The following is a 23,370-nucleotide window of genomic DNA, read 5'->3' as shown; positions in this document are numbered from 1 at the left end:
CCCGGCAAATGGGCTGCCCCAAGCACGTGCTTGCTTTGCTTGTGCCTAGAGCCGCACCTGCTTGTTCTTGACAAATCCATGTTGGTTCTTACTTATCACCTATTATCCTCTAGCTTTTAATAAATTGGTAGATTAATCATTTTTTCCAGTATCTTTTTGGGGGATTGAAGTTAGCCTGTCCCGTCTTTACTTCCCTGAGAACCTTTTTTTTTTAAGTTTGTCCTTGTTATGAACCTCACCCACCCTCCATGAGTTCTGGAAGATTATCGCTAATGGTTCAGAGATTGCTTCAGCTAGTTTCTTAAGTACTCTAGGGTGAATTTCATCCGGCCCTGCAGAGTTGCATAGATCTCACTTAGTAAATATTCTGTATCTATTATTTCCCTATTCTGGCCAGTGTTCCTTCCCTCTCATTAAAATTAACCAGTGTGAAGTATCTGTTCACAACTAACCTTTTAAATCCTGCATTCAGTAAAACTGAAGAGGTGCTCATACTGAGTGGCTGGTTGCTAACATAATGGTCAAAGATGTCAGTGTCCTGGGGTTGTTAATGTGTCTTGCTTTAAGCAGTCATCTAAGGTGGTGCAGCTGTAATGCCGAAGTCACATTCTGAGCAGTAGCTCTTCTTAACAGAAACAAACCAAAGAACAGATCTTCATCCAGCTCACAGTGTGGCTCCCTATGCATGAGTTGGTGCTATCCAAGTCTCAGCTGTGACCTTAGCTCTTGTCTGCAGCTGTCGTCTTGGAGACGCAGACAGAACATCAGTCCCGTTCCAGGTGGTGCTGTAGTAACAGGGTTAACACAGGAAGAAGATAGAAGAGGCGGCTAATGCCTATCCGTGCTTGACGGTGTCAGAGAGCGGGATGTGGGTGGTCAGGTTTAGTGGTCAGAGCAGGACCTGCAGCCAAGAACCAGAGCTGTGGGTCAGAGCCAGGGGCCAAATGCCAGCGCCAAGGGTCAGAGCCAGGGGCAGGAGCCAGGAGTCGGAACCCAGGGTCAGAATCGGGGTAGGAGTCGAAGCTGGAGATGAGGAATCGGAGCTGAGGGTCAGAACCAGGTTACCTGGGGAGGGACAAGGCAGGAGCAGGGCTGGACCAAGGCCGGAGCTACCATAGCTGTGGGCAAAAGCTTTGAGCAGCTACTGAACTGCCACTGCTGGGCTTAAGCAGTGATGAGCTGCCAAAATCTTAACAACGGGTTCCCTATAAAAAGTTCTGATTTAACAACGGGTTCCCTATAAAAAGTTCTGATTTAAGGGATGTGCGACAGCATGTATTTTTTGTACCAATAGGGTTACCATACGTCCATATTTTCCCAGGAGGTGATTAAGAACCGAAAAGCCTGACATGTCCAGGAAAATACAGATGTATTTTAACCCTACCTAAAGTTCTTTTTTAAAAAGATGGGGCTGAACTAGAAATGAGCTCCGTTTCACATGTGTGGGTGGTGATCAGGGACAGTCTCAATTTTTGGGTCTTTTTCTTATATAGGCTCCTATTACCCCTCACCCCCGTCCCGATTTTTCACACTTGCTGTCTGGTCACTCTAGGGTGTGCACATGTGTGGGTCCCAGCTGCTCCCTGCCCCCCCCCATCATTGAAGCAGGTGTGCAGGGTTACTGCCCTGGGAACTGCAGGGCACCAGTGGATGTGGGGCTGGCTGCAGATAGGGGCATGGGGCAGGGCTAGCTGGAGGCAGGGAGTGACACGGGCTGGCTGTGGGCAGGTGATGCAGACGGGCGGGCTGCGGGTGGCTGTGGGCAGGGGGTGGCTGCGGGCAGAGGGTGGCTGTGGGCATGGGCTGGCTGCGGGTGGCTGTGGGCAGGGGGTGGGGCAGAGGGCGGCTGTGGGCAGGGGGCTGGCTGGGGGCAGGGGGTGGCTGCGGGCAGAGGGTGGCTGTGGACAGGGGCTGGCTGCGGGTGGCTGTGGGCAGGGGGTGGGGCAGAGGGCGGCTGGGGGCAGAGGGTGGGGCGGGGGGGGCAGGGGCTGGCTAACAAAGGAGGGTCGTTAAACTTTGATGATTTTCTGTTCAAATGGAGCGCCTGTGAACAAGGAGATGGCTGCTGCCCAAGGCGCACCAGATGAGGCTGATTGGGAGGTCACATGACAAAGGGGGCCAGGGGTTATAAGAGAAAAGGTCTCTCACTGGCCATTTGAGACAAGAAGCAGAAGGAAGCTGGCTGCAGGAATAAGAGAAGACTTCATGCTCTGGAGGAGAAGCCATGTGCAGAAGGAGGTATTTGTGCTCCTTAGAGAACTCCAGAGAATGCTCCACAATGGTGAGGAAAGTGAGGCAGGGAAATGCATCCAGATGTGTTGTTAATTTGTCTAGCTCTGGGTAATTTTTGTGCTATGTACAGTAAAGAAAAATTGGATTTAGACTCCTCTGCAAAGCCCGTGTGTCTGTTTGTTTCCCCATCACAAGTCCTTGAAGCATGTGGGCCCCTGGGGACAATGAAATGACTAATGGACATGCTGCCATAGAGCAATGATGCCATGATGGGGTAGCCATGCTGTTGATGGAAGAGTAGATAGGGAAGGATAGACAGAGAGAGAAAAAGAGCCCTGTGCAGATCTCAAAGTCCTTTGAAGATATTCGCTTTCAGCGCCATGTCAAGCAGGGAGTGATCATCTCCCTGCAATACTGAAGGGGCAGCTGAGGCACGGAGAGGGGATGATACCTGCTCAAAGTCACACAGAGCCAGGGGTAGAACCCAGGCGTTCTGTCTCCCACTCCAGCAGCATCCCCTCTGCCCCAGAAACTGCAGGAGAGTCTGTGGTGTCTGTGCATCTGTCCTGCACTTAGGCAAAGCAGCACAAATCAGAAAGCGAGTGAGAAGCTGGGGAACCGGTTCTCGTTTGGCTGCATCAGTTGCTCTGGAGTCAATGATGTGGGTGTGTCCTTTGCAGGCTGCTGGGAGGGGGCAGAATTTCATGGTAAATATTTGATGAGGGTTTTGGAGGAATTTGTTAAAGGGCTGCTCCAGTGCATCAGGCCAGGAAGAGATTAAAGCATTTCCCCCGGCTGCATCATGGCTCCTTGGAGCATCCAGAGCCCCAGCTGCTCTCCCGTGCGCTCGCCAATAGCGCTGATCTGGGCAAGTCACTGCTGAGCCTCTTGCCTTGTGAGAGGCAAGGTCCATCTGGGTCCATCGCTCGGCCTGTTCAGTGGCTGGTGGCATCGATGGGTAGCTGCAGCTTCTCCCTGTGAGCACTAGAGGCCAATGTTCCCATGGCTGCTGCAGAGCCTTTCTCTTCGCCATCGGACCCAAGGCCTTTGCCTTCCACCTCGTTCCCACAGCCTCTCGAAGACATGGCTTCACTTAGCCCACTGGGGCGGGGAAGCAGGACACACTGAAGGTGGCAGGAGGAGCATGGAAGTGGGGGGCACCATGGGGAGAGGGTAGCATGAGGCAGGGGGCAGAGAAAAGGGGGGTTGCCCCACATGGCACCAGTGCGGGGCACAAGGAGGTTGGGGCTTGTGGGTCAGAGCTAAGGTTATTACTGAGATATGTCATGTGAATTTCCACACCTAAAGCCCTGCTGCTAAGCGAAAGCTGTTGTCAGGGTAACAGGCACTATGTTTCTACTCCCTCAGCTGCTCCTTTGCAGGCTTTGAGGGCTCAGCCTGGCTGAATATTGTGTGCTTTGCATGTGGGCTTTATGAGGGTATTTATGGTAAATGCCTCCTTGCAGTACAGGATGGGAGGTTTCCAATTCTAGGGTCAGGGGGGCAGGGATGGTCCCAGCTGAACTGAGCTCATGGCTGGGGCTGACGGGGGTATCTCCTGGGGAGGTAAAACCCTCTCGTGCCGAAGGTCCCCTCCTGTACCCTGTGGCAGATAATCCTGCCCATCTCCCCAGGGGGCTGGGAGGGTAAATGCATAAAGAGGCACCTCGATACCATGGTGATGTACCTGAGACAGAGAGGGACATGCAGGCCCAGGGACACAAAGCAAATCACCCACGGGCCCAAACTTCCTGGGAGCTGGGAGCAGTCATGGGATAGAGCAGCCAGGCTGGGTTCCTCCCCAAACTCCCCACAGCTGGAGGCTGCCGCCTGCCCCAGAGTCTGGAGGAGCCTGGGTTGAGCTCGGAGGCTGGATGAGCTGCAGGTTCTGCCTCGGGGCTCAGCTCCTGCTGACCTGCTTGTGGCAGCGGCACTGACACCAGCGTGTGCGCAGCAGGCTGCGTGTTACACGTGCCGGGCTCTGGTGCGAGTGAGGCACAGGCACTAGGTGCCAGACAATGGAGAAGGGGGGGAACAGGCCTGGCGCAGAGCAGGGCACACAGAGGGGGCAGGTGCCCAGGGATGGACTCTGTCCAACCGAGGACATCACTGGGGACACCCTAATATCTTTCCTGCGTGTCCATGTTATACTCACTCCCGTCTGGTCCAGCATGGTTACCCTCCTGAGACTCCAGCCTGGTCTTGGCCTGGGCAAGGGGACAGGTTCCCCCGGGGCTGTGGCTGGGGTCTGTGTTACCGTGGTGGCAGCACCCAGGGCTGTGTGGCTCCTGGCTCCCCATGCTGGCATCCTCCTCCTCCGCCTGCTGCTTGCACAGGTGGTGCTCCACCATCATCTGGAGCTCTGCAGGAGAGAGAAAGGCCGGGGATGAGCAACGCGTGGGGGCTTGGGGCTAAAGGGGGAACTCCTGGCCACGTGGGTAATCAGACATGTGGACACATGCCCAGTGTCTCTCCAATGCGGGGCACAGTACATCCAGCGCTGGGTCACCCCAGGTCAGACCTGATCCTGATAGCCCCCAGGCCTGCCCCCAGTGCTAAGCCACCCTGGTTAGAGCCGGTGCTGATCAGTCTGGGCCTGTCTCCAGCACTGAGTCACTCTTTGCCCATTCCCAGTGCTGATCCTCTCCCCTCCGGTGCCCGTCCCTGGCACTGAGTTGCCCCGGGTCAGACCTGGTGCGGATCCCCTGGTGGCGACTGGGTGTGAGCAGGGTGAGATGACAAGATGGTTTTAACCCCTATGTCCTGTCTATCAGGACAGTGGCAGTAGCTCCGTGGTCCATGAGTCTAGGCCCCCGTGCCCCTGAACACGTACAGGGTCAGCCAGCCCAGCGCAGCCCAGCAGAGGGAGGGACGCAGCAGGGTGAGGCCAGTGCACAGCCAGGTTCTCCGCGGAGGGGAAGATGAGAGGGACAGGGCATGAGGTGGAGAGAGGCAATGAGCTGTGGAAAAGGTTCTTGTGCCAACAATGGCTGGGCCCTGCCAAGGGACAGAGGAGGCCGATTCCCGGTGATGGGAGGGCAGGCAGTAGTAGAGAGAGATGACTGCTGAAAAGTGACTGAGCTTCTTTTCTTATACTGCTAGCAACACAATTATTCATTTAAAAATAACTCCACAGACATGTTAGCTGCTGCATCATCAACCGTGGAGTGGAACTGGGACACACCGTCAAGCCACATGGCTACTCAGTTTAGCAACCCAGTGTGCTTAATCAGTGTTCAAAATGGATCCAAGCCCAGCTCACAGCTCCAGACACCTCAAGCTGGAGGCGATGGGCGATGCCCCAGATACCCACACCCACAGCCACTTCCCAGACCTTCAAGTGACCCCGTCTTTAGAATGGGGGAAGGCACACTGGCCTGTGAGCACAATAGCAGCCTGCAGAGAAATGGGCAGGACTCCCCTGCATTATATAACCAACTGCTCGCTGGCTGGTAAGTGTCAGGAGGGGAATGGGACTGTTCTTTCCCTGTAAAAGCAGCAAAGAATCCTGTGGCACTTTATAGACTAACAGACGTTTTGCAGCATGAGCTTTCGTGGGTGAATACCCACTTCTTCGGATGCAAGTGGTGGAAATTTCCAGGGGCAGGTTTATATATGCAAGCAAGAAGCAAGCTAGAGATAATGAGGTTAGTTCAATCAGGGAGGATGAGGCCCTGTTCTAGCAGTTGAGTGAAAACCAAGAGAGGAGAAACTGGTTCTGTAGTTGGCAAGCCATTCACAGACTTTGTTTAATCCTGAGCTAATGGTGTCAAATTTGCAGATGAACTGGAGCTCAGCAGTTTCTCTTTGAAGTCTGGTCCTGAAGTTTTTTTGCTGCAGGATGGCCACCTTAAGATCTGCTATTGTGTGGCCAGGGAGGTTGAAGTGTTCTCCTACAGGTTTTTGTATATTGCCATTCCTAATATCTGATTTGTGTCCATTTATCCTTTTCCTTAGAGACTGTCCAGTTTGGCCGATGTACATAGCAGAGGGGCATTGCTGGCATATGATGGCATATATTACATTGGTGGACGTGCAGGTGAATGAACCGGTGATGGTGTGGCTGATCTGGTTAGGTCCTGTGATGGTGTCGCTGGTGTAGATATGTGGGCAGAGTTGGCATCGAGGTTTGTTGCATGGATTGGTTCCTGAGCTAGAGTTACTATGGTGCGGTGTGCAGTTACTGGTGAGAATATGCTTCAGGTTGGCAGGTTGTCTGTGGGCAAGGACTGGCCTGCCACCCAAGGCCTGTGAAAGTGTGGGATCATTCTCCAGGATGGGTTGTATATCCCTGATGATGCGCTGGAGGGGTTTTAGCTGGGGACTGTATGTGATGGCCAGTGGAGTCCTGTTGGTTTCTTTCTTGGGTTTGTCTTGCAGTAGGAGGCTTCTGGGTACACGTCTGGCTCTGTTGATCTGTCTCCTTATTTCCTCGTGCGGGTACTGTAGTTTTGAGAATGCTTGGTGGAGATTTTGTAGGTGTTGGTCTCTGTCTGTGGGGTTAGAGCAGATGCGGTTGTACCTCAGTGCTTGGCTGTAGACAATGGATCTTGTGGTGTGTCCGGGATGGAAGCTGGAGGCATGAAGGTAGGCATAGCGGTCGGTAGGTTTTCGGTATAATGTGGTGTTAATGTGACCATCAATTATTTGCACCGTAGTGTCTAGGAAGTGGACCTCCCGTGTAGATTGGTCCAGGCTGAGGTTCATGGTGGGGTGGAAGCTGTGGAAATCGTGGTGGAATTTTTCCAGAATCTCCTTCCCATGGGTCCAGATGATGAAGATGTCATCAATGTAGCATAGGTAGAGAAGGGGCGTGAGTGGACGGGAGCTGAGGAAGCGTTGTTCCAGGTCAGCCATAAAAATATTGGCATATTGTGGGGCCATGTGGGTGCCCATAGTGGTGCCACTGATCTGGAGATATATATTGTCATCAAATTTGAAATAGTTGTGTCTGAGGATAAAGGCACAGAGCTCAGCAACCAGTTGTGCTGTGGCATCATCAGGGATACTGTTCCTGACAGCTTGTATTCCATCAGCGTGTGGGATGTTGGTGTAGAGAGCCTCTACATCCATGGTGGCCAGGATGGTGTTTTCTGGAAGGTCACCAATGCATTGTAGTTTCCTCAGGAAATCAGTGGTGTCACGGAGATAGCTGGGAGTGCTGGTGGCATAGGGTCTGAGTAGAGAGTCCACATATCCAGACAGTCCTTCAGTGAGAGTTCCAATGCCCGAGATGATGGGGCGTCCAGGATTTCCAGGTTTGTGGATTTTGGGCAGTAGATAGAATAGCCCTGGTCGGGGCTCTAAGGGTATATTGATTTGTTCCGGTGTTAGTGTAGGGAGTGTCCTGAGTAGATGGTTCAGTTTCTTAGTGTATTCCTCAGTGGGATCTGAGGGAAGTGGCCTGTAGAATTTGGTGTTGGAGAGTTGTCTGGCGGCCTCCTTTTGGTAGTCAGACCTGTTCATGATGACAACAGCACCTCCTTTATCAGCCTCTTTGATTATAATGTCAGGATGGTTTCTGAGGCTGTGGATGGCATTGCGTTCTGCACGACTTAGGTTATGAGGCAAGCGATGTTGTTTTTCCACAATTTCTGCCTGTGCACGTCGGCGGAAGCATTCAATGTATAGGTCCAGACTGTCATTTCGACCCTCAGGAGGAGTCCATGTGGAGTTCTTCTTTTTGTGCTGTTGGTGGGAGGGTAACTGTGTATCAGTGCACTGTTCAGTGTTGTCCTGAAAGTATTCTTTGAGTCGGAGACGGCGAAAGTAGGCTTCCAGATCGCCGCAGAACTGTATCATGTTGGTGGGGGTGGCAGGGCAGAAAGAGAGTCCCCGAGATAGGACAGACGTTTCTTCTGGGCTGAGTGTGTGGTTGGATAGATTGACGATATTGCTGGGTGGGTTAGGGGTACCACGGTTGTGGCCCCATGTGGCAGGTAGGAGTTTAGACAGCTTACAGTCCTTTTTCCTTTGTAGAGAGGTGAAGTGAGTGATGTAGATCTCCTGTCTTATTTTAGTGAAGTCCGTTCGTATGGAAGTTTGGTTATTAATGAGAGTCTCCAGGTTGGAGAGCTCTTTTTTGATGTTTTCCTGTTTGCTGTATAGGAGGCTGATCAGGTGGTTCCTCAGTTTCTTTGATAGAGTATGGCATAATCTCTCACTGTGGTCTGTGTAGTATGTAGATAGCAGTGGATTTTTTACCTTTAGTCCATTTGGTATGATGTCCATCCGTTTGCATTTGGAAAGGAAGATGATGTCTGTCTGTATTTGTGCAAGTTTCTTCATGAGGTTGATGGATTTCCACTCCATACGGCTAAATGCAGTGCCTTGCATGGGGTCAAGTATCAGAGGGGTAGCTGTGTTAGTCTGGATCTGTAAAAGCAGCAAAGAATCCTGTGGCACTTTATAGACTAACAGACGTTTTGCAGCATGAGCTTTCGTGGGTGAATACTGAGCTCCAGTTCATCTGCAAATTTGACACCATCAGCTCAGGATTAAACAAAGACTGTGAATGGCTTGCCAACTACAGAACCAGTTTCTCCTCTCTTGGTTTTCACTCAACTGCTAGAACAGGGCCTCATCCTCCCTGATTGAACTAACCTCGTTATCTCTAGCTTGCTTCTTGCTTGCATATATAAACCTGCCCCTGGAAATTTCCACCACTTGCATCCGAAGAAGTGGGTATTCACCCACGAAAGCTCATGCTGCAAAACGTCTGTTAGTCTATAAAGTGCCACAGGATTCTTTGCTGCTTTTACAGATCCAGATTAACACGGCTACCCCTCTGATACTTCTTTCCCTGTGTGCAGAATGAATACAAGCAAGCGCCTATCCTCTGCTCCCCCAGTTCAGAGGGTCTCTCCAGAGGCCCCTACTGCCAGATGTTGGCAGGCATGAACACAGGACAAGACTGGGGGAGGACAAAGGGGGCAGTTGGCAGGGAAATGAGCAAGGCTCAGAGGGAGAGGGAGGGAATGTGAGATGGAAGACGGGGTGGATGAAGGAAGCATGAGAGGACAGAAGCATTTCCCAGAGAGAACCAGGCGTGAGATGTGCCCGCTGCATGTCCTCGTGCCTCCCAACAGCAGTGTGAAGCGGAGGTAGTGCCACGGTACCTTTCATGGCGGGGGTCGTGCGGGGGACCTTCTTCCTTTGTCTGGGTGACATGGACAGACCCGGCTGCAAAGAGAGGGAAGGCCAGGTCACAACAGGATACTGCACGGCACTAGAGCAACCAGAGCCAGAGGCGCCAGCAGCTGCGTTGGTAGTTCGCTGGGGAGTGGGGCTGGCATCCAGCAGGCACAGAACAGGGCACACTGCCCCCCGCTCCCCACAACACAGGTCCCAGGGTCATGGGTGGCAAGTTTGTAGAAATTTTGGTGGTGCCCAGAACCCGCCCCCCCAACTCCGGCCCCCCAAACTCTGCCCCCACCTGTCTAAGGCTCTGGGAGGGTTTGGGGGGAGAGGTCTGGGGTGCAGGTCCTGGGCTGGGGATTAGGGTGCAGGAGGGGTGCAGGGTGCAGGCTTTGGGATGGAGTTTGGGTGCAGGCGCTGGGCTGGGGGTGGGGGTGTAGGAAGGGGTGAGGGGTGCAGGCTCTGGGAGGAGTTTGGGGGTGGGAAGGGGTGTGTGGGAAAGGGGAGGTGGTGCACAATCTGGGAGGGGGGCATGCTCTGGGAGGGAGTTTGGGGATAGGAGGGAGTGCAGGGGTGAGGGCTGTGGGGCTGAGGATGAGGGGTTCATGCTGCGGGGGGCTCAGAGCTGGGGCAGAGGATCAGGGTGCGGGGGGATGAGGGTTGGGGCTGAGGATGAGGGGTTCATGCTGCGGGGGGGGGCTCAGGGCTGGGGCAGAGGATCAGGGTGCAGGGGGATGAGGGCTCTGGCTGGGGATGAGGGTTTGGGGCATTGGAAAGGCTCAGGGCTAGGGCAGACGGGCAGGGTAAGAGCAGCCTGCCCTGCCAGTAGTGAATGGTGGGCGCTAGGACCCTGGGGCAGAAGACAGCTGTTCTGCTGGGAGCCGCCCTACTCTGGCAGCAGAAGCAGGCAGGAGAGGGGCACGCGCTGCTTTCTGTCAGGCAGGGACGCGGGGGGAGGGGGACACGCAGGGGGAGGGGTGGCAGGCGGGGGCTGGGACCTGCTCCAGGTAGGGATGCGGCGGGGCGGGGGGAGACCCGTGGGGGCCGGGGCCCGATCCAGGCAGGGCCGGAGGAAGAGACCCAGCTCCAAATATTGCTGGAGCAGGGCACCCGGCCCTGAATATTCCTGGTGCTCGAGCACCACAAACATATATAACCTGCCGCCTATGCCCAGGTGCTTTTGGTCAGGATGGAGCAACGCCTGCTGCTGGGACCTGCCCACATTCTCATGTTCAGCCTGGGAGGGTGACACAGGGAGAGGGGTGTGCGGGCAGTGAGGTCTCACCACCTGGATCCCAATGGAGCAATGACCAGCTGGCAGCCCTGCTATAGCTAAGGGGCCCCAGACATCGGCTAATTACAATGAATCAAGTGCAGCGCTGGTATCCTGTACGTCCCCCTCCTCCAGCCCCAAGTGCATCCCCAGACACCTCACAACCCGCTGGACACAGAGGTGCACATGCACTCTCACTCCCCCCCCCCCTTTGGAAGAGCTTTGGTGAGGGAGCTTGTGGAGTGGCTAGGAGGGCTGGGGGCTGCCTGCAGATGGGACTGGGGGCTGATGAGGACACCTCCTGGGTGTGGCTCATTTTACAGTCACAGCTGGGACATATGGGGGACTGGTTACAGATTTCATATAAATCCTTCCTGGAGCTCAGAGAGAACCGAGATTCCTTCCTGACAGCCGTGCACGCAGTCTGTCTGCTTCCACGGCCCTCACCCATCCACAGCCCCCACCCGCCCACCCCCGCACATGCCCACTCCCCCACAGCTAGGCACGTGCACATTCACACACCACACACAGACTCCCACACTTCCTTTACCCCTGCCCCTGCCCCCACACACAGTCTCTCCTGCCTGCTAGCTCAGGTCTGGAGTCACCTGGGGGAGCCGGGTCCTGGGAGTAGCCCAGTGGCCTCTCCTTGTCTGCACTCTTTACACCACTGTTCTCCAAAAATGGCAGGCTGTTGGCTCGCTGGGCCCAGGGATCAGGCTAGGCTGAGCCGATTCACAGAACCGCTCTGCCCTGCTGCTCTGGGCTGACCAGGAACATGAGACTCAGGCATGTTCCTGCTAGGAAATGCAAGGCATGCAGGAGTCCTACCGCGATGGGCTCCCCTGACGGGCGCCCGTGTGCAGGCCTGCCAGCCCCTTCCAAACCACCAGAGGAGGGTTCGTGAGACAAGGAGGCACCTACCTTCAGCAATGGGTTGGGGAGCCGGTCCTCGTCGATTTCTGTGGGGTGGAGGAGACGTGGAAATGGGGAGAAAAGGAATGTGGGGGGAGAAAAGGAGCAACAGGTTAATAGAGAGAAGACTCCAGGAGCTGATCACACCCATGTGGATGCTCAGGGGCAGATCCAGCCCTGGTAGGGTGACCAGATGTCCCAATTTTATAGGGACAGTCCTGATTTTTGGGTCTTTTTTTTAATATAGGCTCCTATTACCCCTCACCCCCGTCCTGATTTTTCACATTTGCTGTCTGGTTACCCTGAGCCCTGGGGATCAGCAGCAGCTGCTTTATAACACTGCATTCAAACCATTAACCCTCTCCCTATACAAATAATAGAATATTATGGTTGGAAGGGACCTCAGGAGATCATTTAGTCCACCCTTCTGCTCAAAGCAGGACAAATCCCCAGATTTTTACCCCAGTTCCCTAAATGGCCCCCTCAAGAATTGAACTTACAAGCCTGGGTTTAGCAGGCCAAGGCTCAAACCACTGAGCTATCCCTCCTCCTGTACAAAATCCTTTGTATTTACATAGTGTCCCCAGCTGGGGCTCTCAAAACACTGCAGAACCATGGATTAACTTCATCACAGCATCCCAGTGAGAGAGGGGGAAGGTCAGGGGGCTCAACCCTGGGTCTACAGAGGGGGAAATAGCTGGGCTATTTGCTCAGATATTCTTCCTGCCCCATCAAGCAGCCAGAGGCTGGGCCCTACTGACCACGCCTCCCATGTGTCATTCCCACCACTGCAAAGTGGGTGCAAAACACCACCCATTCACCATGGCAGCACTTTGTGCCCACCTAGAATCATAGAATTGTAGAATATCAGGGTTGCAAGAGACCTCAGGAGGTCATCTAGTCCAACCCCCTGCTCAAAGCAGGACCAACCCCAACTAAATCATCCCAGCCAGGGCTTTGTCAAGCCTGACCTTAAAAACCTCTAAGAATGGAGATTCCACCACCTCCCTGGGTAACCCACTCCAGTGCTTCACCATCCTCCTAGTGAAATAGTGTTTCCTAATATCCAACCTAGACCTCCCCCACTGCAACTTGAGACCATTGCTCCTTGTTCTGTCATCTGCCACCATTGAGAACTGGGGCTGGGCAGCAGCGGGTCATGTCCTGGCCGGGAGTCTCAATTTATTGCTGGTGAATGCACTGGCTCAGTTCCAGGGAGCATGCTGGCTCCTAGCACCCAGCAATGGAGTCTCTGTGCCAGGGCACCACAGCCCATGCTAGCGTGGGACACACAGCACAGCAGGCCTGATGCTGCCCAACTCACCCTGGCCCACACTGAGGCAGCTCCAGTTGCTGATGATTTGCAGCAGCGTTGCTGAGATCAGGATCAGGCCCAGCCTACTCGGTTTCTTTGTTCCCCGTTTTTCCCTGGTGAGGTGGGCTTTGTCCGAGCCTGTAGAGCTGAGTCCCTGCTGGGCAGCCTGGGTTAGTGGCCCCCTCTCCTCCCAGGCACTGGGACAGGGTGGGGACAGCATGAGCCTCCCAGAGCATGTGGGGGGGGGGGGGGCTCTCTTTGTACAGAGTGCCTATGGAATGGGTGTATTTGTGGGTGGTGGTCTGTGTGGGGTGTGTACAGTGTGTGTGGGGAGAGCATGTATCTGCACAGCAGGGGAGGGTGCGTATGTGTGAGATTCCATGGGCTCTCTGCCTGTGTCTCTCCACCTCCCGCCAGGACCAAGCTGGGATGCTGTCGCCATGACAATTTCTGATCCAACAGACTAAAAAAATCCCCCAGTTTTAAAACACTTTCCCACTCAGCAATGGGTATCCGACCCATAGCATCTCGGTTGCCTGGGAAACAAAAGAGGTTGTCGCCATGGTAACCAGAATTTCACTGAGAGGCTGCAGGAGGAGCTTGTGGCTCTCAGGAGGGTCCTCAATGGATCCAGGGTCAGCAGGTCGGCGGGTATCATAGGCCAGGGGAGGCTAAATTTCCCCTAATCTAGACTGTGGCCCCGCCCACGCTCCCCCCTCACCCTGCTCCGAAGCTGGCAGAGGCTCAGCTCCAGCCCCAGCCTGGAGCTAGGGGTTTGCCTGGCAGCTGGGGGCTGGCACAGGCTGGGGCGGCTTGGGCCAGCCCTGGGGTCAGGCTGGCCAGAGCGACTGGAGCAGGCAGGCCGGGAGAGGGGGAGGGGCTCTGGCCACAGGGTGTGTGTGTGAGAGGGGAGCTCAGTGGGTGGGGCCTCAGCTGGAAGAGATGGCAGGCTAGCCTCCCAGAAGGGTGGGGGGGGGTTCACCTGGCACCTATGAATAGAGCCCTTGGTCCTCTCCCCTTCCCAGACCTCAGTGGTCCCTCATTCCTCCCCTCATGCTGCTCTGAAGCGCTGGGAGAGAGAAAGAAAGAAAGAAAGAAAGAAAGAAAGAACATTATGTTGGTGGCTGGAGAGAGGCGGCTGCTGGTCGGGAGCCCAGCTCTGAAGGCAGAGCCACCTTCAGAAGCAGTGTAGAAGTAAGGATGGCATGGTATGGTATTGCCACCCTTAATTCTGCACTGCTGCTGGTGGGGCACTGTCTCCAGAGCTGGGCACCCAGCCAACAGCTGCCGCTCTCCAGTACCCAGCTCAGAAGGCAGTGCATAAATAAGGGTGGCAATACCACAATGCCCCTAAAATAACCTTGCAACCCCCCTGCAACTCCCATTTGGGTCAGGACCCCCAATTTGAAAAATGCTGGTCTCCCCTGTAAAATCTGTATAGTATAGGGTAAAAACACATAAAAGACCAGATTTCACCAGGGGAGACCAGATTTCACAGTCTGTGATGTATTTTTCATGGCTGTAAATTGGTAGGGCCCTATTTATACATTGCTGTAGTAGCTTCCCAGGTAACAAGTCAGACTGACTGGTCTGTAGTTCCCCGGCTCCTCCTTCCCCCCCATTTTAAAGATGAGCACTAGGTTAGCCCTTCTCCAGTCATCCGGGCCCTCTCCTGTCATCCATGAGTTTGTAAATATTATTGACAGTGGCTTCAGCTAATTCCTTCAGTAACCTGGGCTGAATAGCATCTGGCCCCACTGATTTGAATTCATTCAAACTGGTCAGAAGACCTCTGATGTGTTCTTTCCTTAGCCCCATTTGCACCCCTTCCCCTTTATTGTCCATGGTAACTTCGCTAGTTGTCTGGTCACATATTACCTGGGCACCTGCCCAGAAGGCCATGTGAAATCATCCACAATTAATTGTTGTTTGGAGCAGTGCCAGGGATTCTGGGATTAACATGACTGAGTGCAGCATGGGATGTAATAGCAAGTCCATTACTGTAATGGAATCCAAAACTCTATTATACTGTTCAGCCACTAGGTGGTGCTGTGTGTAACCTAACTTATTTAACCTACCCTCAGCCATACATCGCGGAGCAATGACTAGACTAATAGTGCACACATCTGGTGCGTATCTTGCTCAGAAGGAAGCTCTGTGACCAGACCGCGTCTGGTACAGGAGCATGACATGGCATCAGAAATAAACTAAGAACAGAAACAGATGGGAAACAGCAACAAAAGTTGGAAACAGAAGGACCAAGCATCAAAGGTTGCAGGATCTCATCAAAGTGCCACTCTTCAATGCCCCAGAGAACTTCAGCTTTGACAAACCTTCAGAACGGACAGACTGAACACAATATTTTGCAAGTTTTTGTATTGCTACCAAGTTCCACAGTGAAACTGATGATATTCAGGTATTTTCTTTGTTTATGCTATTGGGCAGCAGGCAAATCCTTTGACTTTACTGAAGACAGTCATAAAGATGACTATGAAAGGGTTCTGGCTATGTCTGATGCATATTTTATACCTTGGAGAAATGTGGTTTATGAAAGAGCATGTTTTCATCTGAGAAATGCTGAATGTTTTATAAGAAACACATAAAAATCTTTCACAGAAGCTACAGTTGAAGACAGACTTAACCCACATTAGCCACAATTGAATAGAAAGGCTGGAATAAACTGTATAGACAGCCAACAAAATCCTATAGCAGGAAGATCCATTCCTTGCTCTTCTAAGTTACAGATCAACACCAATAGTGGCTACTGGATATAGTCCCTCACAAATCCTGATGGGAAGACAGCTCAGAACTATTGTTCCAACTTTGGAACAGAAACTATCTCGAAAGTGGCCTGACATGAAGACAGTAGCCAAATCGGACAAAAAGGAAAAAAATACCAAAAAACACTTTTACAACAGATGTCACTCCGAGAACAGCTGGGTCTAGAACCCGGTGACTGTGTTTGTGTCAAATTGGATGCAGAGGAAAAGAATTCATCACCCAGATCATATGTGATTGAGACCAACAGTGGCTAGTTCAACAGAAACTATTGTCATCTACAGTTTGTTCCTCAGCAAGATCAACAGAGCAAACTCTACAGATGGCGGATGCAAAAGAAGTAGACACAAGGATTCCAAACTGAACATAGCCAGTCATTGCAATTAATCGACAGCCAGATGAGCAAGCTGTTATGTGTTTGGGTTGTGTAATTAGAAAATCACTATGATTCAGAGGCACTTAACAGACTGATACATGCTGAGCTTCAAAGATAGCGTGATAGTGTAAACTTTGTAAATGGCAGGAATGTAGAACTTAAAGGGGGAGAGGTAATAGAATGCTAAACTGTATTATATAGTTCAGCCACTAGGTGGCATTGTGTGAAACATACCTTAGTTAAATTAACCTCTGTCATACCTGGCAAAGTATTAAAGGATCCTACAGTGCTCACATCTGGTGCGTATCTTGCTCAGCAGGAAGCTCTGTGACCAACCTGTGTCTCTCCGGGAGCATGACAAGTGCCACACGTGTGCCTGCTGAGTGTGGAGGCACTGGCTTGTGCTAATAAGGTCAAGATAATGACAGTGAGATAAAGTACAATCGATGTAGTTCTCTCGTAAAGACAGGGCTTAGCCAGCCACTGTGGAGAACACAATTCCCCCAGCAGCAGCTAACCTGAATAAAACTGACGAGCCTACTCTCCATCAAAACGAGCCTCCATGATCCTATCGTGCAGCGCAGGTGAAATGGAAAAAATAATTTCTAATGAATGTATTGTTATTATTTGTTATTTAGATGTGGTCATGCCTAGAGGCCCTGATCTTGGATGCTATATGCAGGTCACATTAGTATAGGATGAGACACAACCAACAGACAAGGGTGCTTGAGTGATCAATACAATAAGAAGCTGTCACCTAAGATGGTCCCAGGCTCCACCCACAAACAGCCACCAAGCACTACCCCCTTGACATGCCAAAAGAAGACCCATTGCACAGAGCTTTGTAACAGGATGGTCCTGCTCATTTTACATATAATTAGTAGGCTTCAGAGTCAACACACATTGAGATGAATGGGGGTGGTTCACTCCTCCTACAGCCACTGCCCCAGTCTGTGCACACTCGAGTGAATTTCTCTGCATTTGTTACACTCACTGATAACTGACTGCACTGGTGCTGTGCTTGGGTTGCATCAGTTGAGGATCTGGCCCTTACTATATTTTTAATGAAAACTGAGATTCTGGAGAACAAGGAGGCAATGGTCACAAAAAGACACTGGCACAATGGCGGCTCACACAGCCCAATGCAAGAGTCCTGTGGATGCCGTTCCCTCTCTGTACAGTTGTGTGGCAGGCTGCAAGGAGGCCTGAGCCCTGCAGAACCCATGAGTTGGATCATGGAGGGCAACCAGGGCCTGGTGTGGTTCTGGCTATGCTAAACCTCCCATCATTAACATTTCATTCCTGCTGTCACTTTCCATCTCTCTGAGAGGGAGATTTCACCCTGGCTGACAGAGCGTGTCTGCCAGCTCCTTTCATGGTAAGAGACAGAGTGTGGAGCCTTCTCCCTGCGATCTGGCTGCAGGGAGAATACCTCCATTGTGTGCATCAGAGGGTATCATGGCTGAAAAGGGGTTAGCAGGAAAGACAGACCAATTACAGCATAAATAAGCTTGGTCCACCTGCCAGCTCCTCTCAGCTCCATGCATTCAATTAGTTTTTGTTTGCAGAGACTTAATCAGTGCAGCTCTAGGAACCTCGCATGCTCTGGCATTTATAACGGGCCGAACCAAACCCCCAGATCCAAATGCCATGGGGCTTTGGGATGTTTAAAACCTGGATCCAAATAAATGGCTCCAACTGGAGTGAGGGACTTGACATTTGAATATCTGCTTGCTGCTGGTCCCCAGCTGCTTTCCCTCCATCTGAAGGAGGGTCTGCTCAGCCCCTCAGACAGTGAGGGAGTGAGCGGCTGTGGCATTGCGAGCTCATTCATATTTGATCGCCCAGGATTGTTTTTAAAAGACTGCGGCTCTCTGTGGGTCTCAGTAGCGTGTCACAGCTCATTTGTCAGTGGAGTGGAGGGAGCTGGGGCCTTAGCTGGAACAGCAGCTAAATCTGCCAGCAGTGCTGCTCCCAGAAACAGGCCAGGCCTTTCCTGGCCCCTGAAGGCATGGAGCAGAGCATAGCATTGCATCAGGGGGGATTGCAACCCAAACCCAAGCAACAGCTGCCATTTTAATGGAACACATGAGTGAGAGAGTGACCCTGGCTGTTCTGCCTAGGGTGACCAGACAGCAAGTGTGAAAAATTGGGATGGGGGTGGAAGTCTATATAAGAAAAAGACCCAAAAATCGGGACTGTCCCTATAAAATTGGGAGATCTGGTCACCCTAGTTTTGCCATAGGAATTAGCACGCAGATATTCCTTCCCCAGAACTGGGCACAAAAAGCAAGCCAAAGGGCGTCGTACTAGCTTGGCCTACAACAGAAAACCTGAACCAACTAACACGAAGGGAGACCCACTAATGGTCTGCACATATCAGAAGGGAGGAAGCTATCCAGCAGGGACAGGCCCAGGGAGTTGAGGAGGGGTGAGCGCTAGGAACGGCAGCACCAAGTTCTGAAAAGGAAAATCTAGGAGAGACGATTGGAAAATGGGATTGTTTTGTTTTTTGAAGAAAATTTCAACTTTTTGGTGGGAAACGAAGTATTTCAGTTTGGAAATGCCTCATGGGATCTGTAGTCTGAGTGCTCCAAACTCCCATTCCCCTCTACAGGCCAACCTCTGGTCTGACAGCATCTCCCAGCTGGTGAGGGGAGGCAGCTGCATCATGAAGTCCTTGTGTATCTTGGGAGACGTAGTCCAGGCCAGCTCATAGAGGAGAATGGGGAGATGAGAACTCCCATGAGGCCTGCAGCAGGCTCTCTGAATTGAAATATTTCTGTTTTCAGGTGTTTGGTTATTTAACAAAAAATGTGTTTTTCCTCAGAAAGCAGACTCTTTGGTCTGCTATTATTTAGTCAAAAACCCAATTTTCCATCAAAAATAATTTGATGGAATTGACCAGCCTGAAAATTTCTGGCAGGCATCCAGAAAACACTGTAACAATGTGATCTATATAGAATTGGATGAAATACTGATTTTTTCATTCACTGGCTGAACCAAAAAAATCCAAATTTCTGTTTGGTTTGCGCTCAGGGGCGGCTCTAGCAATTGCGCCGCCCCAAGCAGGGCGGCACGCCGCGGGGGATGCTCTGGCGGTCGCCAGTCCCGCGGCTCTGGTGGACCTCCTGCAGACGTGCCTGCGGAGGGTCCGCTGGTCCCGTGGCTCCAGTGGAGCATCCGCAGGCATGCCTGCGGCAGGTCCACCGGAGCCGCCGGACGACCGGACCCTCCGCAGGCACGCTTGGCGCGCTGGGGTCTAGAGCCGGCCCTGTTTGCGCTGATCCCAAACAGAAAATTTTCAGGTTTTCTGTTTTGTTTTCAGGTGATTTTTCTTCTTTCATTTTGGTTTTTAAGTTACTCTAGCTACATTCTGAAATAGAACATTGTTTTGAAAGGAAAAGTCAAAATGTTTCGTTCTGAAAGTGTAAAAAGTTTCAATTTAAAAAAAAACTTTTTTTTAACAGCAGAAATGATTTGCCGAATTCAACCTGAATTCATGAAAAGCGTCAGTCAACCTAAAACTGATTTTTTTGTTGAATAAACTATTGCAGGGGTGGCCAAACTGTGGCTCGCGAGCCACATGTGGCTCTTTTACCACTGAAGTGCGGCTCGCAGAGTCCCCCCCTCACATCTCCCATTCTCCACCTACTAGCCTGGGAGAGGGGGGAGCTGGGGACCTCTGCCTTGCAGCAGGGTGGTGTGGTAGGGGGCTCCGCCCAGCAGGGAGTGGGGGTCTCGGGGCTTCTGTGCAGCGGGAGGGGGGTCTTGGGGCTTCAACCCTGCAAGGTGCACCTGCCAGGGCTAGGGGCTTCAGCAGGAGCGGGGCTGAAGCCCCAACCTCTGGCTCTCAGAGGTGTGCCCCGGCTCGCGAACTTCTGAAGATTGTAGTATGTGGCTCCAGGGCCGCCCGGGGTGGGGTGGGGGGCAAGTGGGGCAATTTGCCCCAGGCCCTGCGAGTCACAGGGGCCCCCATGAGAGTTTTTCGGGGCCCCTGGAGCAGGGTTCTTCACTTGCTCTGGGGGCCCCAGAAAACTCTCACGGGGCCCGGGCCCCCCGAGCTTCTTCTGCTCCGGGTCTTCAGCGGTGGGGGGGGCCTTCCGCCCCAGGGCGGAAGGACCCCCCGCAGCCGAATTACCGCTGAAGCAGGACCCCTGCCGAAGTGCTGGGTCTTCGACGGTAATTCGGCGGCGGGGGGTCCCCGCCTCGGGTCTTCGGGGCACTTCGGCAGCGGGTCCCGGAGCGGAAGGACCCCTCACTGCCGAATTACCGCCGAAGCGGGGGCCCCCCACTGCCGAGGCCCCCAGACCCCCAGAATCCTCTGGGCGGCCCTGTGTGGCTCGGAAGGCCAGTATGTTTGGCCACCCCTGAACTATTGTCTGAAAAAGTTCACCCAGCTCTCGTTCTGTGTTGTTAGTGGGAGTCACCAGGTGCTGCTATTACACACAGTCTTACACATTCTTTTCCCAGCGAGTGAGCAGCATCCAGCCTTCGAAGAAATGCTCTATTGTTGTTAGCTTTGCAATATAGTTTCTTTGGGGGAGCTGTTGCAAACAGCTGAGACTTTGCTCCTTGTCCAACTCTCTCTAGCTAGCACCAGTTCAGGGGCAGGGTTACTCCATGGGCACCAGGCATTTAATAAATGTATCTTTCCAGAAAGCAGCTTGGAGTGTTGCTAATGAGCCTTTTGGTCATGGGTTTGAATCCCAGTGTAGCTGGGCTTAGACCTAGCAATTCAGTCCTGCCAACACACTCCAGAGCAGCGTTCCAGTACTTCTGACCAGCTCCCTGCCCCAGGACGGTACTGGTTATTGAGCTGCCATTACTCCTCCGGAGTGGGGAGCTGGGGCTGGGGGCTCCGGCACTCCTGTTTTGGGACTCAAGTACTGTCTGAAACTTGTTCCCCTCAAATTAGGTGGCCCTGCCATGACATGAGTTTGGCGAATCTCTATTCCATCTTATACTCTACATGTACCACCCTGCTGCATGTGAGACGGTGAACTGCTGGGGGCAGGGACTGTCTGTGCAGTGCCCTGCGTGACCGGGCCCTGTTCTCAGTTGGGACCTCTAACAAGAGCTCCAGCACGAGGGGCACTCGTGATGACTGTGGTAGAGTTGACTACACTGTAAACCACGGCGGGGGAAGTCCCTGGATCAAAACAAAATAAAATCAAATCCACGATTTTTCAGACAGGCTCATGAGCTGTGAACTTTTGGGGTTGTCGATACAGCCACCGTGACCATCTGAACACATGCAGGTTGCAAAATGCCTTAACACAAGCCCCTTCCAAATCAGGGGCCTGATATCAAAGATGCTGATCACCTCCCTCCCCCTCGAATCAACAAGAACTGGGAAATCAGAAGCAAGAACAATCAGGCCATGTATTTCAGAGCCTCAATACGGGATTCAGGGCCAGACTGTGGGGTCCACATTGCAAATCGCCATCGGTGGCCTCTGCAGTGCAGTCTGAGTCCTGCTGCTTTCTTACCCACTCGCATGGCTCATGCCAACCTTGGCTAACTCACTCCCCCATGTCTGGTGCACACAGTCACCCCATGCCCAGAGGAAACACCACCCCCTGCCTGACAGGCCCTGGGCACAGCCTGCAAGGGCCGGGCGTGCGGCTGGGAGGGAGGCACAGTGAAAGACAGACCGGAAGAGTGAGGGAGAGAGCTGGAGAGGGAAGGAGGGAGAGGGAGAGGAGGGAAGCAGGAGAGATTCAAGGAGGGGGAGTGAAGCACAGTAGACAGCCACATCCCTGTCCCCCAGCCCAGAGGTTGGGAGCCCCATGGCTGCTGTCAGAGTCTACACGTCACATTGCAGGTCAGATGCAGCCCTTGCAAGCAGAGGGCAGGCGGCTGCCTTGACATCTCCCTAGACAGAGAGACAGAAAGACAGACAGATCCCAGGGACATGTAGTTCAACCAGGCAGCTGCTGCCTGGCGCGGGGAGATGCTGCCAAAGGGCTCCTGGGATGGGACAGTGCAGGCCAGGGCTCTCGGATGCCAGAGGCAGCTGTTTCCAAAGGAGAGGGAAGATGGACAGGGTGAGGCAGGGGGCTGAGCCCCCAGGGACTCTATGACTGCTCCTGCCCTGAGAGCAGAACAGGAGGTGCAGCCTGGATTGGAGCAAGGTGGTGCTGGTGGGGGTGGGGAAGCAGCCGGAAGGGAAGGTGAGGGCGAAATCCCCCTCTGATGAGGAGCAAGTCGTCCCCCCCCCCCCCCCCCCCGCCCCGGGTCTGGGGTATGCGCTGTGGGGCAGTACTAGAGCAGTGGTGCCTACAAATTCACCACTGGCACGTGGCCAGAAACCAGGACTGCTCTTCCGGATGTGGGGACCTTACAACCACGATCCCTTGCCCAGGCCCATTGGCTGGCCAGGGGCTGGGGCCCTCGTTAATGGGGAGCAGGTTTTGGAGCCGGTAGGGGAGGGAGTGGGGTTGGTGTGCCTGGAGAGGCCCCTGGCATACGGGCCTGGGCTCTGCAAGTTCCACCCAGACCCAGGGCCGGGCCTGAGAAAGGAAACCAGTTTCCCAGGGTCTCCGGAAGAGAGACCGATTCCTGCAAATCATCCGCTGGCTACAGCTCTCACCTGGGGACGACTGGTCGCTGCTCAGAACCAGGGTAGCTGGAGTTGGCCGGCGCCTCCGGATCTAAACAGAGAGAGGGGCCAAAGATAATCTCTAAACATCCACTGTGCAACAGGAGACTGAGCAATACAATACGGCAGCACTCCAGAGACAGAGCCAACACGCGGGGCCAGCCTGCCACTGCCGGGTGCAGCAAGCCGTTTGCAACTGGCTGCTGCATGGTTTCATCCATCAGCGGCACTGCTGTTCGGCCTGGTGCTATCTGTCTGTAGGTACTTACTACACCCTGGCCAGGGCTGGCTCCAGGCACCAGCCCAGCAAACAGCTGCTTGGGGCGGCCAACGGTGAGGGGCGGCACGTCCGGGTCTCCCACGGCAATTCGGTGGCGGGTCCCTCACTCCCTCTCGGAGCGAAGGACCTGCCGCCGAATTGACGCTGAATACTGAAGCGGCGGCGGTAGAGCTGCAGATTGCGATCGCGGCTTTTTTCTTCTTCTTCTTTCTGCTGCTTGGGGCAGCAAAAACCCTGGAGCCGACCCTGACCCTGGCCATGTCTCTTGCACAGCAGCTGCAGGTGGGCTGATATTTAGTACAGCATTAATTAGAAATAGCTCAAGCCCCAAAATCTGCATCTGGGGGAGATTTTATACAACCATAAAGTTGCAAGGAGGTGGGAATTCACTCTGGGATTCTGGTTCTGTATCACTCCCAGCTGAGGATCCCAAAGCACCTGGCAAATATAAATGATTCCT

At 53.2% G+C, this 23,370-nt stretch overlaps 1 protein-coding gene and 1 long non-coding RNA gene across 2 annotated transcripts; one reads left to right on the top strand and one right to left on the bottom strand.

Moving 5' to 3' along the window:
* Positions 1-790: 790 nt before the first annotated feature.
* Positions 791-23,170, bottom strand: LOC123353766 (protein phosphatase 1 regulatory subunit 1A-like). The gene is made up of 6 exons (XM_044995177.1): positions 23,162-23,170; positions 22,622-22,682; positions 11,567-11,604; positions 9,351-9,414; positions 4,388-4,594; positions 791-901 (listed from the first exon to the last, which is right to left on the bottom strand). The coding sequence occupies exons 1-6, from the start codon at positions 23,168-23,170 to the stop codon at positions 855-857; spliced, it is 426 nt and encodes a 141-aa protein (XP_044851112.1). The 3' UTR covers positions 791-854.
* LOC123353379 lies at positions 13,436-16,459 on the top strand. Its single transcript, XR_006574482.1, has 3 exons — positions 13,436-13,515; positions 14,957-15,288; positions 15,565-16,459. It is a non-coding gene; the product is annotated as an uncharacterized LOC123353379 (long non-coding RNA).
* Positions 23,171-23,370: the final 200 nt, after the last annotated feature.

Source organism: Mauremys mutica, chromosome 20 (genome assembly GCF_020497125.1).
Source record: "Mauremys mutica isolate MM-2020 ecotype Southern chromosome 20, ASM2049712v1, whole genome shotgun sequence".
In the NCBI taxonomy this organism is placed as follows: Eukaryota; Metazoa; Chordata; order Testudines; family Geoemydidae; genus Mauremys; species Mauremys mutica.
This window is presented reverse-complemented; position numbering and strand designations above follow the sequence as displayed.

What these genes read in the sequence shown, in the direction of transcription:
- LOC123353766 (XM_044995177.1), bottom strand. An exon ending in CACGACCCCCGCCATGAAAG is followed by an intron (nt 4,595 to 9,350) that starts GTACCGTGGCAC and finishes TCTCTCCTGCAG; the next exon opens with AGCTCCAGATGATGGTGGAG. An exon ending in CCATGCTGGACCAGACGGGA is followed by an intron (nt 902 to 4,387) that starts GTGAGTATAACA and finishes TCTTGGCTGCAG; the next exon opens with GTCCTGCTCTGACCACTAAA.